Here is a 19,555-nt window from a genome sequence, read left to right as displayed (position 1 = left end):
GTTCCTGATCCTGGGTGTTGGGACACCAGGATTCAACTGCACCTAAGTACACTCAACTAAGCATCAGACTGAAGATTCTTCCACACAAAAGTCAGTGTGAATCTTGATGCACCAAAAGATGAATCCATACATAATCACCAATTCCAAGATTACCCAAATTACAGACTCTGGTACTTGTATAACACAAATTAGATTTAGCTGGAAACCAGCTGCATAAATATTAGAACTACCTTAGCTTTTTTTTTTCCCTAAGGGAAAATGTTAGCAGTCTTCTACAACACTTCTAAAGCAACAGTCAATATTCTAATTTTAATTGTCTGAATTTTATGTGTGTTTCTTTGAACCTATCCTTTAATCTTAAATCCCTGCTTTCCTTTTCTTCTGAAGTACTGCTAGCTAAGTGCATCTCCTTTCTTTTTCAAGACAAAGATGTTATTTCTCTAAAAAAAAAAAACAACTTACAAATAACCCCAAGAAAACAAGAATCTCAAGAAAACAAGTAGTCAAGAGGAAAAAAAAAAGGAAAACATCAAGTATTTTGACAATTTTAATAGGAGTTATGATTACTTCAGTTGCAGGTAGGATACAGCCTTAGTTAGGAAGCTAAACAATTAGAATGAACAAGTACACGTGCAAAGTCCTAGGACGTTACAATTTCTTGCAATTAATACAAGTTTTAAAGTGCCAAGTTAGGAAATTAAACAGAACTGATCTTATTTATTTGCTATGCAGAGCTAAATGGGTCAAACTGTCTTTAAAAATGTGGCATTTATAGACTTTCAACACAACAGCTGTCCCAGTTGTACTGGATGACACCAGACAGTTTTCTTGTCCATACAGAGTAAACTGAACAGTAATTAAAATTTTTACCACTAATCCTTGCTACACTGCAAGCAGTCTTTACAAATATCATATTAAATTTATTTGTGGAGAAAAGATTGAGAACTTCTCAAGGGTTACATCTGTTGAATGAATTTTCAATGAAAGGAAACTACATGTGGAATTACATACTACACAATATTACAGAAAAAGTAATAGCTGTGTTTTTAGATTAATGTATGTAGTACTTTATGCCACCAATCATAAAAAGGGTACACACAAATCACAGAAGTGTGATACACACTTCATATTATTCTTCACTTGCATGAAATTCCATCTACTTTGTAACAGTTTTTGTACATTTTAAATATTAACAAGACACACTGTGACAAAAGAAATAAGTTTCAGAGCTAGAGCTTCAGAAGGCAACATCCCACAGCCTGAAGCCACATTTATTTTGAAGCATGGATGGGTTCTTGTTTCTTCGGTGTCTCAATGGCTTCAGTGATACAGATGAAGATATTTATTCACAGAAAATATACTCTGAGCCATGACTTTTGCTTGAGTGGAGCAGAGACAAAATAAAAAACAGAAGGTAGAGGAGAGATAATGCAGCCCAAGCTGGCAAGTATCAAGCTGAGTTCCACCTAGTTGTCAGTTCACAAGGCTGCCAAGTTCTTTTATCAATGTGTTCATCACTTCACATGCAAAGGCACCCAAAGGCACATGAATGTTAGCCAAGGCATATCTGTTTCCAATTCCTTCTATTCTGGATGGTGAGTAAGTTCAGATTCTTGGGTACACAGGACTCACAGATACAAACAGCTTTTTAACGCTAGAGTCCAGCACATTTGATCTAGAGTCATTAAAACTGGACAAAGAAAGGCTTCTTTGTACTTTTTTTTCAATCCAAAAATAGGGTAAACTATGCAGATGGTGTAATTATAGCTAAAAAATGTGATTGTAACTGCTCTAAAAACTTTTTATGAATTAGTTGGAAATTTGCATCAAGATTGGCTTATCCTAGGAATCTGAATACCAGAAAAATTAGAAGAAAGCAATTTGTGCTGTCACTCACTCTTGAGAGTGACTTTTGATCAGGAATCTCCTTCAAGGGAGAAAACAACCCATTAGTTACCACGCGAATTCCCATGGCATTTCCATGATCCCAGTTGATAGGAAAAAAATGCTAATATATTTCTTTAGAATAAAGAGATATTAAAGTGAACAAAAGATGCATGCTTCCCCCTGATTCTCTTGAGATCTATGGACTTTGAGCTAACAGTTCAAGCACTTCCATGCTCTAAACTCTTGCGTGCCTCTATCCTTTTAGTCAGAACATTTAACTTGATGAAGACCAAATTTTCTTCTCATGAACCACAGAAGTCAAGTCAGATACTCATACCATTTTGCTTGCTTTGCTCATTTCCATCCATTCCCTTCCAAAATATTTAGCATAGGAAAATCCTGATACAAAAGCCTAAGGAAAAAGTCAAATCTTTCTATCACTCCCATTTCTGAACAACACACAAATACCCACTGTTGCAGCTTGTTTTTAGGATCAAAATTGAAACATGGAAGCTACATGATCAGTATTTAAAAAGAAATTTTATACAAACAACTTAAAATTCCCACTGTGTAGAAAGGGACAAGACATTTTATTTGAACCTGGATTATAAGAGATACTATCAGCAGTTCAGTTTGGCATCAAATACTGAGCTATCCTAACAACAGATTTGACCAAAGTGGATTAGTACCCTGACAGCCCAATTGCTTCTGATTTAAAAGCTTTGCAGTGGTCTTCTTTGAACTAGGAATCTGGAAAAGCATGTCTTCCAGTGTGCACATGGTTATCTGTCCTGAAGCTTGTAGTTTTGTATAAATATCTCCTAATTTGACAGAAAGGTCAGGGCTCTCTTCCATCTTTTCCCTGACTGTAGCCAGCTGAGGAAGAGAAAATGACATATTGTTACAGTTCAGCAAGTGGAGCTCTCATTCTACCACCACACTGAAGAAAAGCAGTAACTCATAGTAAAAAAAAAAAGCACACAGTGTAAGATAGGTGGCTAAGGCAATGACTCATAAGATGATGATTTTACGAGAAGTACATTATGCATCACCACAAAATGGTGGACAGGCACTGGTTATCTACTAAAGAGAGTTTATTAGATTTAAAACTTCCTCAGAGTTGTACAATCCTATTTTCAGTCCTAGTACAGACAAACACAATTATCTTCTATTTAAATCCAGGAAACATAATTGCTTCCTGGAATCTACTTTCCAGATCAGCACAATTTTAATTATTATGATGTATCTTCATAAATGCACAGTACAGTACAAATCCATAAAATTCAGACTATAGAAGACTGAGAAATTCTGTTTGCCATACACAAGAGTATGAGCTCAATTATTAGGTAAATCCCTTAAAAATACTATTATCAATAATATCTTGTGGAAGGGGGCAGCTAGGACTAATACTTAGGCTTTTTTTGGCAGCTAAAAATTTTGCAAAGTCAAAATACAACAGTAACACATGCAATGTTTATTGCAACGACTTTACAAAACAAAATGCTGCTTAAAGAATTTCTTTTCAACACAGCAGTTAATCTATAGGGGCTATGTTTTGAAAGGTTGGCCCTCCCCTTCTCCTAATATTTATTATTTTGCACTCAGTTATTAATTTTGTTTAATAGACAGCAGTGAAAGACTAAGTATTTAATTATTAACACAGTCTTAAAATGTCTTGCTCTATAGGCATATCCAAAATTAAGTACTAAAAAAGCTTCGGGAAAAGCAGCAGAAATGCTGACAAACTGAGAAGGGCTTCATATGTGTTCTGGAAGAAGCCTTCTTACTATTTAAGGCTGTAAAAACCAGTTTTCACAGTAACATATAGTTAAATAGCAAAGCTACTGTTTCCCTTATCACACTTCCCTTTATAGCATCATAGGTCATTCATGTATGACCAACCTAACAACATCACTGTTACCAGAAATTTTATTCTCATTTCACATGAAATGAAAATAGCATAGGAGGCAAGGGATTAAATCATTTAACACCACCAGGTAAAGTGTCACCTACATTCAGATGAAAAATGAGCTTCTAGAAGCAAGATCCAAAATAAAAAATGAAGCTCACAGCTAAGTGAGCTAAGTGAGCTAAGAGCAGAGGAAGCCAGCCAGCTGCTTTGGCCTTGGCATGCACCAGAACCCAAACAACTAGAGCAGGGTGAACTCAGGCACCTGAAGTTCTGTAGGTGAGCCACCACTGTCATGGCTCAGCTCAGTACTGTGAACCTTCTTTCATCACTGTATACTTACCACCTGCTCAGAAAACTCAGTTCTTTTCACAAAAGGAGGTGTATCTACTTCCACTGCTGCCTCTAATGTATTTATTACTTCTTTAAGCAAACCAGATCTGAGCTGGACAAGGACCTTAAAAATAAAATAAAAACAAACCACACAAACAGTACATATCATAAGAATGCAAATTTTTACAAAAGTGTTTGAGGAAGACATGAAGCAAAGCTGGGTAAAATTCATTTCTAGACAGTGCACTGAGAAAAAACCATCCGTTGCAAAGAAAGAGATGGAATGATCAATTTCTTCAAATGTTTGGGTTTTTTTACCAGGTGGGACCTGGAAAGGAAGGGTGAGGCTTGAGGCAGAGCTCCTCTGATGGAGCTGCACTACCTGCTCTTGAATAAAGTGGTTTTTACCATAGTTTAGAGGTCACTTACACATGCACATGCAGACTTTCTCTCAGATTGTAGACTGCACAACTAAAGAAAAAAATTGTTGTATGTACATATGTGGGTATGGTGTGCAGGGCTGAAGGATGCCTAAACTGGGCAGAGCATTTACTTAGAGCTGGGTTTTTAAAATCTTTTGGAACTAGAAAGGCAAAATCATAGCTAGAAGTTGTTCATGGGTCTATGCTCACACATGTAGGATTGGTCTACTTTACATTCCCACCTATGGCAGGAAGTGATTTTAAAAAGTGGGTGGAGATTGTTAACAGTTCAGAATGTAAGTCATCCAACTGACAGAAATTTGTTGGCTCAAAAACAAGCTCAGCAACATTACCAACATATGCCTGTGCTAGTAAGAGGCTGGTCTTCAATTACTTTGCACTGGGGAGTTTATTGGCCAGTGTAGCATACTCTGCAAAATTTTAATACAAGGCAGGCATACTTACTTTAAGATTATTGTACAGTTTGTTCTCTGTTCTCATTATCTGGGAACAGTAAAATTTGGCTTGTGCTACATCGTTCTGGGAAGGAATCATAAATAATATAAAAATAGTCACACGTGTCAGAAACTTGCACAATGACAGAAAAACAACAGTCCTTAACAACTCTTCAATAAATCACATCTAGAACCCCTTTACCAAGACCCATAGACACCAAACAGCACCCAGCCTGCAAAAGGAGTACCCCACACTGCAGTTCCCATGTCATCTGGCTCTTTAGTACTGTGTGTGTCTGTCACATGTAACCACCACTGAACATGAGATCACCTAAAGGAAGGAAGGTTTACATACATGCTCAGTTCAACACATGTCAGAGTAATGAAGTGCAGCATATGTTACTCTGTGTATTCACCCTGCCCAGCCCTTCTAACCTTTTGGACGTACATATTTACAATACTGTATCTATGTCATCAAACGATCTGAATGGACATTAAATGTTACACTGACATTTACCAGACCAAGCAATGTTACTTAGGATCAAGAAACATCCTTATAGCAAAGACTGCTGTCAAAATTCATTCAGCCTTAAGAACAATTAAATGTAATGTGGAGCATTATTCCGTTTGCAAAACCAGAATATTATCATGCCATTGTGCCCATGAATAAATTTATTTCAACGATTCTATTTTTCAGTGTCTTCATTCACACAGATAGAGCAAAAAAGACCACAGAGTGCATAGAAACTTTTAACAATTCTACTCATTCATCCAAATTTGTGAGTAAGACCAAATTTATAGCACTTCCAGTGTCTCTGACCTCTGTTTTAACATGAAACAGAGAAGGATCATGACATACCCAACCTGCATACACAAATTAATGGCAGAGGAAATCCAAACTTTATTCCAAACTTCAGAATTTCCTAATAGTTATTCTTCTGCTCCACTTTTCACCCTGTGCTGTGTCAGAGCCTCTTCATACCAGTACTTAGGCATATCAGATAAATCAAAACTTCCCCAGGCAGAAACATATTGTTGAGAAATTCCACCTCCCTGGCAGTAGTGAAATACATATCAAAGCCTTTGAGTCTGCCTCCCAAGACAATAATTTAAAAGAGATGACTGCACAAATACTTTAAATTATCATCTTAATTCTATTTAATGGAAATTACCACTAAGTAGCAGTATCTGCAGGACTAGATCCATGGTGACACCTAACCTGTTGGCCTCACTCTATAATTTTTTAATGTTCTGAATAGTATTATCACAAAATATGTGTGCATCACACTCAAGACATATGTTTGCATTTTGAAACTTCCATATTCAATTTGTACAATCCTACTAATTCAGGAGACTAAAAGTTCCAATACTTGAAGCTATTACATAGCTATGCTTTCTCCACGTTAGCTTCCTTTCACTATCTGTCTACAACTACAGAGTATCTCTCTACAGAGCCCCAGGCACAACTGATAACAAAGACACCATACCTGCTTGAGAGCAGCTGCCATTGCAAAGCAGTATGCTCTTAGTGGCAACATGTCACCTTTTAGCTGTGCTTCCTCAAGCAGTCTCGCAGAGATTTTGGAAGACTCTGGGCTGCCCTGCATAGAAATATCACAGGAAGTTGTGCTTGTTTCTATAGTTACCTGAAAGAACTATAAGCACCTGTCATCATATTCAGAAAGTATTCAGAAGTCAACATACTGTACAACTACAAAGGCACTATGTATCTGAACCCAACCAAGCAGATTCTGTGCAGCTCTTTTTGAGAAACACAACATAAAAACATGATATTCAAAGTGACAGAGGTAACAGGAGGGTAAAAGTAACTTCTGTTATTTTAACAACTACACCTTGCCCTAACTCCTTGGGCTTCTGCAACAGATGAAACAGCCCCAACAGCATCCTAAACAAATAGATATTTTCATTTTCACCTTCAAATAACTTCTAAATCAGGAAGGAATATTAATTTTTGTTGTTACTTAATTATAAAAGCTACATTAGATAGTTACTCAAAATCAACATTTTCTACGCTTGAACTGTTAAGTACCATTCCACTAAAGAAAACTAATGAATTTGAACATTTAGCCATTTTGAGCCTCTCTTAAGGATTAATTCTTGAAAAATGCTTCCAAAGTATATATTCTAATATTACAGCTTAGACATCTGCCTTTTTCCAACACAGAAGGCTTCCATTATGGTTGGGAATTTTCAACAGGCAATACTAAATGGCAATGAGTTAAGCTGTGTGCTACCTCTCAAACTATCGACTCTCCAAACCAATGGAGAGTGGAAATCACAAGTGGAACTGACTGGACCCCAAACAAAATACTATCTGTCAAACCTAAAAGCTGGCAGCAGGAATGTTTGGTAACAACTGGTACCACCAATATGGATAAGAGTCCTCAGATTTGGTGTTGATTTCTGTTGCTAGTACAGAAATCAACACCAAATCTGAGGTGTTGATTTCTGTACATAGTGTCTTCCTGCAGAATATGGTTCAAAATATGTTCCTTGAAAATTTAGAAACATTTTGATCACCAGAAGATTGATTATTATTACATAAATACTTTGTTATCATCAAAAGGCCTATAGCTCTTTCCCGCTGTTACCTCAGAATATGGCAGTGCCTTACAGAGAATTAAACCAGAAGTTTAAGAAGTGTTTCAGAGTTGACCTCAAAAATACCTTTGTGCAAAGATTAAACATTAATTCCTCTGTTTATCCATTGGAAATAATCTAAGTTTAAGCCTTCTGTACTGGTCTCTGGCAAGGTTATTCAAAAGAAACCAAGAATGGTAAAAATCCAGCAACGCTTTTAATGATACCAATACTGTTATTTATATTATTTTAGTACGACATCTTGAAGACACTTAATTTCAAGATTTTTTCTGACATGCTTTATCTTGTGTCATGAGAAAAAGCAAGTTTGAGCTTCACCTTTTTCCTCCTCCTCCTCCTAAGAGATGAGCCAATAGATTAGCTTTTAAAAGAGCTCCACCTAATCCTATTTAGTGCATAAAGGGTTACTACAGCTTACTTCCCTATTGATAGTATTTTATCTTAGTGAAAAAGCCCCACAAATTTATTGTGACTATTCAACTCAACCAGGTGACACAGTAGAATCATCTCCCCCTCTCTTTTCATCAACAGTAATAATGGGCCAGATTTCTGTTGAGAATATATGTAGGGCCAGAAGTAGAAGAAGCCTTGGGAACCTATTCCTGTAGGACGTACCTGGGATCTAGCATTCTAACTGCAGGCCATGTTAAAAAAACTTGCAAACATTTTAGGAAAGAAGTTACAATAGACCTAAAGGCAGCTTAAATTCATTGGAACTGAGAATTTCAGAAAAACCACAAAAACTGCTGCTGAGGTACCTTTTTAGGCTATCTCCTTGTTATCACATTTGCATTCAGTTTCCTTGTATGGTTAAAAAAAAACTGAGAAACCTGAGGAAGTTTAGTCTAGTGGTGTAATTTTCCCAAACAAGTTTGGGAAAGATTCATATTAAAATTTCAATACCCTTTTTCTGACCCAGAGAGGGGTCTGGAAAAGGGTATTGCAGAACTGACTCAAACCTGGAGAGGAAGATCAAAAGAAAAAGTTCTGGGATCTCACTTTGCTATGAAAGGGAAACAGTTCTAAGAAAACACTCACATAACTGACGTATTCTATTTTCTTACCAAGCTCAAGCTCTTTTTCTTTGGGCTAATCATACAGGTAAGCTCAAAGGGCTGTCTGTTTACCTAAAGGCATTCATTTATGCTTCTTTTCTCCATTCAGCTGTCCCTTTTCAGTAAGCGTGTAGGGAACAGATTACAATTCTATTCCTTGCCAAATTTGTGTACAATTACAAAGTGAAATTACAAGACTGCTTGTAGGGGGAGGGGAGAAATGGATGGGGGATGTCTGGCAAATAGAACATGTCATGTATATGCCTTAAGGAAACAAGACTATAAAACCAATACTGAGGCTGAAGCACAGCATACTGAAGAGATGCAAACATCACAGAGAAAGAATACGCTAAGGTAATCAAAGGCTGCACTAGATTTGTTTCTTAATGCTCATGTCCATGCAACTTTTTAGAGATTTGCTTTGTCACATTAGTTTGTATGGGAAACAATGTATGTGCACTATATCATGTACGATGAAGCACCTTAGGACTTACATATATAAGTTTAAAATACTTGCACTGGATACAAAATCATGACAGGGAAATTAGGGAAACCCAAAAACATCCAAAATTTGAAATCTAAAGGGAGAGACAGAGAAGGCATTTCAAACACTTCTTCATTCATAATCCTTACCAGTTTATAGCATATTGCAACTGCAAGTAGATAGGTTTCTTTGTTGAAAGGTATACCTTGTTTTTTCATTTCGACCAGAACTTCCAAAGCACCTATCAAAAATATATTACTGTTACTCACTTCATATATTTAAGGCTGTACCTCTCATAACTGAAAAGAAGAAACAAGTCAATAAGGTATGAGTTCAATAAGTTTATTTGAAAATATGAATGCAAACTGAAATTTGTTATTTAAAGAATTCAAAAAGTTTAATGCATGGTCATTTGGACCTCTTCCAATTTAGCAAAGAGGTTTTCAGTTTACACTAGCACATGGCCTTATTCCTCCATTATTTTTACATGAAAATCTAAAACTAAATTCTATACACCCGAAAAAGCCACTCTCATTGTTCCTAACTGCCCAGAAAGCTTCCACCACTGTAGGCCAACTACATAGCATCTCCTCATTAAGTCACGTGGTCCATTTCACAATGCTGAATCACAGAATCACAAGGTTGGAAGAGACTTTCAAGTTCATTGAGTCCAACCCAGCCCTAAGACCTCAATTAGACCATGGCACCAAGTGCCACATCCAATCCTTTTTTAACCCACCCAGGTATGGTGACTCCACCACCTCCCTTGGCAAACCATTCCAATACTTTACCACCCATTCTGTAAAAACCCTTTTCCTGATATCCAATCTCTGTTTTCCTTGGTGGAGCTTAAGACTGTATCCTCTGGTTCTGTGTTTAGGTGCTGATCTAGGTTTCTTTTGCAGTGGCCAAGTTGCAACTTTTAGGACAACTGCTGGACTCAAATTTGCCAAATGTTAAGAGACCAGCTGTTATGTGTTCAACAAATATCAAATAAAGGGATTTGCTTGAAAAGCTTTAAGGTTTTCTCAAGGGAAGTCTTTTAAGTTAGGTCAGATGATTTCTCCTTGTCTTCATACAGGCCAAACTGATTTGAAGCATTGGACTTCTACACTGCAGTAGCGACTCTGAGGGAGGACACAAGTAAAAAGGTACTCTTCCTTGCTCTGACACAAATGCAGCATGGAGAAAAAAAATAGTTGAGGAAATTAACATTCCAAAGGCACAGGTTTTCAGGTACAGAAACCAGGTTTTAAACAGAGAAGAAAAAATGCTATGGGAAATAACAAAGTAAAGAAAAGTAACAGTTCAGTGAAGAGGGTTTGGGTGAAAAAGCTCTCTTGGATAACAGCAGTTCTGTAGAACTTAAATGGCAAGAATTCTGTGGGGAATATGAAACAAATAGACTCTTCCATTTTTATTACACACTATAATGCAACACATTCACAGCAGTTATTTGCATGATGTTTGGCCATTTACAACCATAACAAATCAGCCTATATATATATATATATATATATACACATACACACATGTACCACTTACAGTGAGAAGCATCCTCCCCAAAATTAATTTCCCTTAGCAAATACAGTACTTACTTTCAAAATGGCCCTTTTTAAACAACATAGTCATCAAAATATGGAATGATGTACTGTCTGAGAAAAAACCATGCAAATTCTGGAGAGGAAATAGAGCAAGCATTAAAAAATCAGGACAGTGAAGAGTCTTACTGTGCACAGCATTTAACAGGTCTTCCTACTGGAATAAGTCTGATTTTACAAGTTCAGCATTTAACTCTCTGGGTTCCTTGCCTGTCTGTCTCTCTGTCAAATGATGTCTAAAATACCAGTGACTCATTATGGTCAAAAGCTCACTAAAATGAAACAGAAAATTCCCAGAGAGTCCCACTATCCTATGTTTTTAAATGACCTCTAAGTCAATGGAAGCAGAAATCACTGATAGTTTGCAGCTGATGAACAGTGTCTTTTGGAGTGAAGTACCACCACCATGAAATGGAATGAATTTTTGCTAATCACAATATCAAATAATCAGTATAAGAGCAATAGTGATGATGGTAACAGTATCAGAAGAGAAAGGAATTAAATAGACAAAATATATCAGAGGTATTGAGTTTCTGTAGCAGAATCTGGAGAAGTGGTACTCAAACTGTATCTACCACTTACTATGTACTGTAAGTACAGCAGTTCCTGTCTTAATGATCTAGATCTCAATTAAAAAAACTCAAACCATAATAGAAACTACATATACACTTTCTTATACATGCCTAACTTAAGAATAGTAGCAATGCTTCTCCCATTTCTGGCTAGACATATCTCATGCCTTAATGAATTAATATCAGTGAGATTTTCATTGGCTGCCAGAGATTTTTGAAGTCACAACATTATTGCACGCACTGGGCCTGATTATTATCTTGCATAATAGCGCACACAGAATTTTAGAAATGCTCAGAAACAAGTCCTTCAGTTCCTTCAGCACTAAAATGGCCAAATTTCTGAGCTGATGAGTATCATATCACCTCTATAGTGTTCAGAGAGAGACTGAAGTACAGAGCAACAGGATGAACCTGTTAGTGCAAGTAATCCAAGGAATTTCAGAGGACTACCATAGAAAAACTTACAAGTGCTCATTTCCAAGAATGATTTAACACAACACAAGATGCAGGAAAACATGCATCAGCTGTATTCATTTAAGTAATTATTCTTTCATCAATACTTTAAACTTAAATTTTATTCAAATGATGCAGTTATACAGAAATAAAGTTTCCAATCAAACAAACATTTAATTACTATGCTAACATAAAAAAACATGTAATCTGCACACCTAAATTAATGTCATAGATATCTCTGTTACTGCAACACATCTTCAAGTCTATCAGCTCATGCAAGACTCATGTGTAGCATACCATTACTCATATCTGACTAATAATAAGATCAACAATATGTTTACTATATATACAGGGGAATTACCTGATCTTTGATAAGTTCTACTGCAGGTCTTTCAAGGTCTAGCTCATAACACAGTCTCATAAAGAGTGGCCCAAATTTAAAATTATGTAAGGCTCTGATTCTATTCTGTTCATGGTACCTATGGGAAAGATTAAAAAATTAATCACACAGGGCATGGAATTTGCCAAGGGAGAACAGCTTTAAATATACAGCAAGATCTGTAGGTGCAATGACTGAGGCACACTTTTCTAGCTGCAGCAGCCAAAGATACATAGATAACAGGAAATAAATTTCAAGGAAAATTATTGTTTTGAACAAACACATAAATTAACTGGTAATAAATAATCTCTTTTATACCAATAAAGTAACCTTCATTGAATAAATAATAGAATGGGTCTCTGCCTTGAAAATTCCAAGCTACTTCACCTTCTATTAATGGAACAAGTGCAAAGGAAGTGGCAGCAGTTTATTTTAGCAGCAGTAAGTGCTAAACTTTAAAGATAAAGCATTTCACTTTTTTCTTTAAGTCCCTATATCATACTTACTAGGAAAATTTCCATTCACAAAACCTTTTGCTGCTGACTACTGGTTGCAGGGCAGTTTATAACCACGCATGTCTTGGCTGGAATGCCCCGGAGCACCTCTGCCTTACAGCTGTGGGATAATTTTTCTCTCTGGTTCACCATACAGTAGGACACCACTTTGCTCCCACAGATTAACTCTCCTTTGACTTGAAAGTCTCTAAAGGGTTGGAAGATCCAAAGTATTTAAATAAAAATACAGCCTTAAATCATGGGATTAACTATGCATTTTGCAATTAGGGCAAGACCTCAACTGCAGACATAGCCTAAAATGATCTAATAAAAGCAAAAAGATAAAAACAAAAAGAGAGTTACATGGATTGTTAAAAATACCTGTAAATAATTTTTCTGGCTAGTTCCACATCAGATGAATTCTGACATAAATGCAGCAAATTTTTTAATTCATTTCTGAGGATGATTCCATTTTTCTTTAGTTTTTCTTTAATATTTTTAAAATATTGATCTGAAAATAAAACACATACAGCAGCAGTCTATAGACAATTCTATTACCTGCATTACATACTTAGTACCTGAAATATGGAGACTCAGTGAAGCAGAACTCTTGTTTTTTCACCAAGAAAACTCCATAAAACTTCTAACAGACAAGCATGCCAATACGTCCCCATAAAGTCATGTCAGACTTAGAAAACCAAGGAGATGCTTACTGTGAACTTAATTTCACTATATATGTTACGGAGCATATCAGGTAATGCAAAAGTTTTAACAAGGAACAAAGGTTTGTAACATTTTATGTTCTTTTTCTAAAAGGCAAGCAAGCAAACAAAACCATTTCCACTCAGCATTCAAATGACCATAAGAACTTCTACACAATACTGTTCAGACAGAAGACTTAAATTCCTTCATAGCTGATGAACACACAAAGACTTTCACACATAATCTACCTATTTCTTTAAATAGCCATAAACTTGGGAGTTGCTACCTTTCTCCTCCAAAACAGAGGGTTTTCTATCCAGCACATTTTCCTATGACAAAGTAAGCAGAAAGACCAGTCCTTCAGCTGGTAATTTCAGGCCTCTGACTCAGATGTACACAAGATTAAAAGCACATGTACATTAAAAGCTCCATTCCTCTCATGGTACTGCCACCATCTTGGGCTGGGAAATGACCTTTTTTACAGCAGTTGCTGGGTCACTGCTGTTCCCAAGCTAGTAACCTGCACAAGAGGTGCACAGTGGGCACCAGAGAACAACGACTACAGTGACCTAATACACACCTGTGGCAACATGCAAATACAAGTCCTTACTCAAGACTGAGATGCAGAATTGAAGCCTGTGAAGCCAGACAAACGTATATGTACAAGTATGCACATATAATGGCTGTGATGTGTTCAAAGGTGTTCAGGAATTTCAAAAATATTTGGCATCTGAACTGTATTTACATTATTCTAGCTAACTGTATAACTACTGTAGTTACTAGTATAACTATTGTAACTACTGTAAGATAATTGTAGTTAATACTTGCCTCACAACAACAATAAATAATAGCTACTATACATTCTGTATAAAATTTTCCCTAAATTTCTAAATAAAGTTTATTACTAGCCATAGTTCTTTTCATCTTTCAAGTATAACATTAACCACTCAATACAGAAACCACACACACATACAGACAAATAGGCACTTGGAACAATGTTTTCATTAGTTTTCAAAGGATTCAGTTTGCACAAAACCAGAAGGTCAATTGTGATCTATAAAGCAAAATATTTGGCTTCTATTAACCTGCTTTAGGAGAAATGATTGATCCCAAGCAGAAATTTCAGTGTTTCTCAAGTACAGGATGAATAAATTACAACATGAGTATACCATTGTCCCAGCAAAATATAATGATATTTTGACTCACACCTGCAAAATTTTAATTCTACTTAATATAGAAAAAATATCAGGATGATTTTACTTCCCTCTCTGTCCCAGAAGAGTGGGTTATATAAAAGTAGATCCGATTATTTGTCTCTTCTTGCCTTAGAATTAACTACAACCTTTGGAACAGTTTTCAATTTGTATCACTAGCACACCCACGCATAATAAATCAGGAGTTTTACATTGCTTTTCTTAAATAACAAGGGCAGCTTCATGTTTATAGTTATGTTTCTAAAATAAAGAAATTTGTATATATTTTAAATAGCATTACAAGGTCAGAAAAAATCCACTGATCCTGCCCCGCCATTAATTTGGAAAACCTGAATTTGTTTTTCATATTCTGAGTAGCATATATCATTTGGAATCAGATTACAACTGAAAATTCACATTAGGCAAAAAAAAATAAAAAATTAAAAGATGCTGGCAAAATTTAGGGAGTAAATTAAAAAAAATTTACTGTGAAAGCCCTTGTCTGGATAGTAAGGTAACTATTTAGCTTTGTGTTAACTTTCTGTGCTGATATTATACTTGAAGCAAGGTTTGTAGACTGAAATAGTTTTTTCTATTAGACTATCTTACAATGTGTGAAATGTGAGGGCACAAACATTTCAGGTCTTGCGTAAACACCTTACAAACATGAAAGCTTCTCAACACAGCATAACTAATACTACATTTCATTCTACAAGGCCTCAGATCTTCCAACAATGTTAAGTACATAATATTTGCAAGAGGAAGACATAATTTGTTTCTTTAAATTAGGTGAATTGAGGATATTATTACGACTTTGACTGCCTGTTTCCTAAGACTCATGCTAAAGTGGTGAAATAAATGGTATACCTTTATTGCCATGAAGCTCATTTCTAATCGCCACCTTCATCTGCTGAAATTCTTGTAACTTTATATCTTCTTCTGTTAGCAGATACCGCTTCCCTGCCATAAGAAAAAAAGAGGAAGGTCAGGTTTTATGTTACACTGTGATTTAATAGTACAGAACCTAGCATGTATGAAATACGGACAACTGTGTGATGCCCGACCATTGGGATAGGACACTAAAAAACAGACTGCAAAAACTGCAGTTACTCACATCACTGACAAAACAACCCAAAAAATATGTCACAGCTTTCCAAAGCTTATGCGTACAAGGATGAAGAAGTATCTAGTTATTGGATGTGCAAAAGAAAAAGTAGAGGCTACATTCCTCTCCACTAAGCCAAGGTACAAGAAGATTCTGCACAAAATTCCTGCTCCCTCCTTTACACTTTTATAATGATTTGTCTTGTTTTCCTTTGTTTTTCCACAGTTTACTGGTGTCACAACTTGCTTACCCTACAAGTGCTGTCCTTGCTACTATAAAATGAAACATTCTGGCAGCTCCCAATGCAGTAGGAAGTCACAAAAAGCTTATTTTTTTAATTTATAAAAACAACAAGTGTATTATTTGCATTGTAGTAACACCCTGGAGACCTAGTAATATTCTGCTGCTGTACAGATGTCAGAGGTAAGACACTCACTGAGTCTAGAACGTCAAAATTAACTTTGGGTGCTGACTTTAACTGTACTGTGTTGCAAGCTGCTTTAAAACAAGCATCATGCAAAAGTTTTTGACAAGTTTTTGCTGTCACAAAAACAGGTGTCCAGAGGATTTTTATTTGAAACCACTGATTTAGTAAGAGAGAGTCACAATAACAGATTACACTGTTACAATCTAATATTTTAAGGTTTTAGCTTATAAAGAAGTATTCTAACCATGAAAGCACAAGAGCAAGTATTGAACTGAGTTAGGTTGCTTATTTTCATTCTGCATATCCCTAGGAAAACATAACTGGCCATGTAAATAAAACCGCTTGTTTTCTAAGCAAGTGAAGCATGATAATGACACGCTTCATAAAACCTGAAGAAAAAAAATCCATTAAATGGCACATTTATCCATTAAATTTAATTGAAACAGTTCCAATGGGTAAACAAATACATTTTACTCAGCATGAAATTGACCTGTATTACACTGCCATTTCCTTCCCACAGATCTCTATTGGTCTAGCACTGAAAGACCATTCTTGTCATGGGCCTCTCCAAAGGTGGTGAAGAAATCATGCTAGTGCCTGGGATGGAACTAGTACATCACATATCATGGACAATCAGTTATCAGTGTCAACAGAGAGATTAGGGCAGCAGAATTTTATTTTTCTTGAATTCAGTTTGCTGAATTGTACTGCTTCCTTAGACACATACTTACTGTGTTACAGAAATGTTTCAAAACCAAAGGGACTGCCAAGGAAAAAAGAGGGAGATGGATATGAGAGCTGGCATGTGCAGGTGGCGCAGACTATCCCAGAGAACTTAACCAACCAAACTGCTTAGCGTCAGGCACACTGCAACCCTCTACATGGCCAGTCCCTGAAGGGGATGGGCAGAACTCCATTCAAGACAGAGAGGTCTCCATGTCTCTGAGGGGTATAGAAGAGGTGTAACCTGAGCGAAACTTTCAGCTCTGCTGGCACAGCAAGGCAGGAGCCTTGCCAGGGCCTGAGGAGCATGGTGCCATACACCTGTTTTCCATGCACCCCTTTTTCCTTATCTCTGAATCCCAGGGTATGCATAAGGCTGTCATCCTCCCAGAAAAGATACGCATTTATGAATCTGCATGTTTATTTGTTTGTTGAGGTTTTTTGGGGTTTTTTTTGGGTTTTTTTTTGTTTGTTTGTTTTTGGTGGTTTTTTTTTGTTTTGTTTTTAAATGTCATATCCTGACAGTAACAAGCAGGGGATATGCTGACTAACACTAACCTCTGGGGTGACCTTACTGCACCCTTACAGTGGGGCCTGCAAGACAGCAGGAGCAGAATGTAGGCAGGGGCATGTACTGCTAAGACACGTGGGAATGGCCTTCTACTGCAGTCAAAGGCTTTGATTAGAGAATAGGTTTAGGAAAGAGATGAAGAAGAAATTCTTTACTGGGAGGGTGGTAAGACAGTGGAAAAATCTGCTCAGAGAAGCTGTGGATCTAGCATTCCTGGACAGGCTAAGGGCCAGGCTGGGACTCTAAGCAACCTGGTCTAGTGGGAGGTGTCTCCACAGCACAGTGTTCGCAGTGGATGATATTTAAGGTCCCTTCCAAGCTAGGCCATTATGTGATTGCTGCACCGATTCTGTGACGCCGTCTCTCTCCGGGCTGCACCTCTGCCGCGCCAGCTCGGCCTGTCCACCGCAGCACAATCCGCGGCGCTCCCCGCCACAACACCCGGAGCCGAGCGGGGCACCCGCTCAGGAACTACAGCTCCCGTCAGGCACACGGCCGGCAGCGGCGAGTAGGCCTGCCGGGAGCTGCAGTACTCCGGGAGCTTCGCAGACAGTGGGCAGCCCCGCGCCTCGGCCGGGCATCCCGGCACCCACCCCCGCCGTACAAGCCGCGGTACCTGCGGGCGCGCAGCCCCAGCCGCCCGAGGGAGGCGGGCGGACCGCCGAGCGCCGCGCCGCCTCCCGCGCCGCCCGCCCGGAGCCGCCCGCCAGCACCGCCGCCATCTCCCGGCCGAGCCCGCGGGGCGGGGCGCTCGCAGCCCCTCCGCTCCTCCGCCCGCCTCCTCCGGCCTCGGCGCCATGGCCGCCCCCGTACTCCGTCGCGCCGTGCTCTGCAGCGGGAGCGCCCTCGGCGCGGCCCCAGGTCGGTGCGCTGCTGGCGGGTTGGGGGGCGCGGCGCTGGCCGCCGTGGTTGCCGCCGGCTGCGGTGGGGAGCATGAGCAGGGACGGGGTACTGCGTAGGGACTTCACTCACCTTTCCCTCTTCATCTATGTGCACGTGTGGATTTGGAGATAGCTCAGAAGACGTTTAATGGCTAGTATGTAGTGCAGGAGACTGTTCGCAATTTGCTTTTTAACTGGTAATTCCCCGAGCCGGTTTCATGGCTCGACATGGTAGTACCTGACTTTTTGGATTAGGGCAAGCCACGCGGAATTGTGCGGGAGGCCGCCAAACCCGCGGCAGTGCGTGTTCAGGAAAACTGGTACCGGTGGTGACGGAGGCGCCACCAAGGCTGGTGTTTTGGAGAAGCCAAAGAGCTGACCTTGGGGAAGGACTGAGCCCAGTAAGGCTGGGCACAGTGGGCCGGCGGTGGGTGCCTGCTGCGCTCTCCGCCCTCGCCGAGCGCGCGTGTCTCCGTGCCGCGTCCCGGTAGCTGCAGCCGCGCCGCCCGGCCGGGCCCCCTGGCTCCGGGCCTGGCACACGCGGGGCCTGTGCTGTGGAAAAGGCCTGGAATGCCTCGAGCTTGCTCGTGGCATCCCTAGCTGTGAATGAATGAACGAATGACTTTTTGTTTATGCTGAAAGAAAAAACCGGCAATAAAAGACCCCAAGCCTGCCACACCAAAACTCCTGAATCTTTTGTGTGCCTCTTCTGTCAACATAAAGAAGGAGAATGCTAAAGGAGAATGCTAAAGGAAGCTCCACCAACCAACCAGAAATATCTTTTAAAATTATTATTTTCTAACTTTTTGGTCAAGTGCTGTACATAATTTTGTAGTCTGACTGTGGAATTCTGTGTTCTGAATCTTTTTGATGATAGTTTCATGAGGTGTTCAGTACAGGATGCGTGGGTAAAGTTGTGTGTCAGAAAGGTGATAAGAAGGAAAAATTGTTTAACAACCAAAATGAAACTTTTTAGTGCTAGCAGTAAGATGTTTAGATAAAGACTTTGAAGTAGTTGCTAAGACTTCTGTGTAGCATAATAGTATCTATTTTTAAAATATTCTTATTTCATAACGTTAATTCCTGTGACCTTCTGCATGTATTAATGTATCTTCCTTCAACGAGTTTTATCCAGGTATTCCTCATGCATTTTCAAGACCTTATCATCTCTCTTACTGATACACAAATTCTTCCAGCTGAGGCATTTTCTATTTTGTTTCAAAAGCTAGCACAGCGTCTTGAGCAGTTTTTGTGGTATAAAGAGTGTTTGGAAAGAGCTTTCACTAA

General features: G+C 38.6%; 2 protein-coding genes across 2 annotated transcripts in view; one reads left to right on the top strand and one right to left on the bottom strand.

Moving 5' to 3' along the window:
* Window positions 1-536: 536 nt before the first annotated feature.
* On the bottom strand, window positions 537-18,517 carry PTCD2 (pentatricopeptide repeat domain 2). Its single transcript, XM_059492399.1, has 10 exons — window positions 18,360-18,517; window positions 15,429-15,521; window positions 13,048-13,177; window positions 12,155-12,272; window positions 10,766-10,844; window positions 9,317-9,408; window positions 6,494-6,607; window positions 5,017-5,091; window positions 4,140-4,253; window positions 537-2,763 (listed from the first exon to the last, which is right to left on the bottom strand). Exons 2-10 carry the CDS (start codon window positions 15,466-15,468, stop codon window positions 2,539-2,541), a joined length of 987 nt encoding a protein of 328 aa, XP_059348382.1. The 5' UTR covers window positions 15,469-15,521; window positions 18,360-18,517; the 3' UTR covers window positions 537-2,538.
* MRPS27 (mitochondrial ribosomal protein S27) overlaps window positions 18,111-19,555 on the top strand; it is a 42,843-nt gene continuing 41,398 nt past the window's right edge. The window contains exon 1 of the mRNA XM_059492398.1: window positions 18,111-18,248. Coding sequence (XP_059348381.1) covers window positions 18,185-18,248 — 64 coding nt within the window. The 5' untranslated portion in view covers window positions 18,111-18,184. The remainder of the gene's footprint in view (window positions 18,249-19,555) is intronic.

This window comes from Ammospiza nelsoni, chromosome Z (assembly GCF_027579445.1).
Source record: "Ammospiza nelsoni isolate bAmmNel1 chromosome Z, bAmmNel1.pri, whole genome shotgun sequence".
Lineage (NCBI taxonomy): Eukaryota > Metazoa > Chordata > Aves > Passeriformes > Passerellidae > Ammospiza > Ammospiza nelsoni.
Note: the sequence above shows the minus strand (reverse complement) of the source record. Positions and strands in the feature narration are given on the sequence as shown.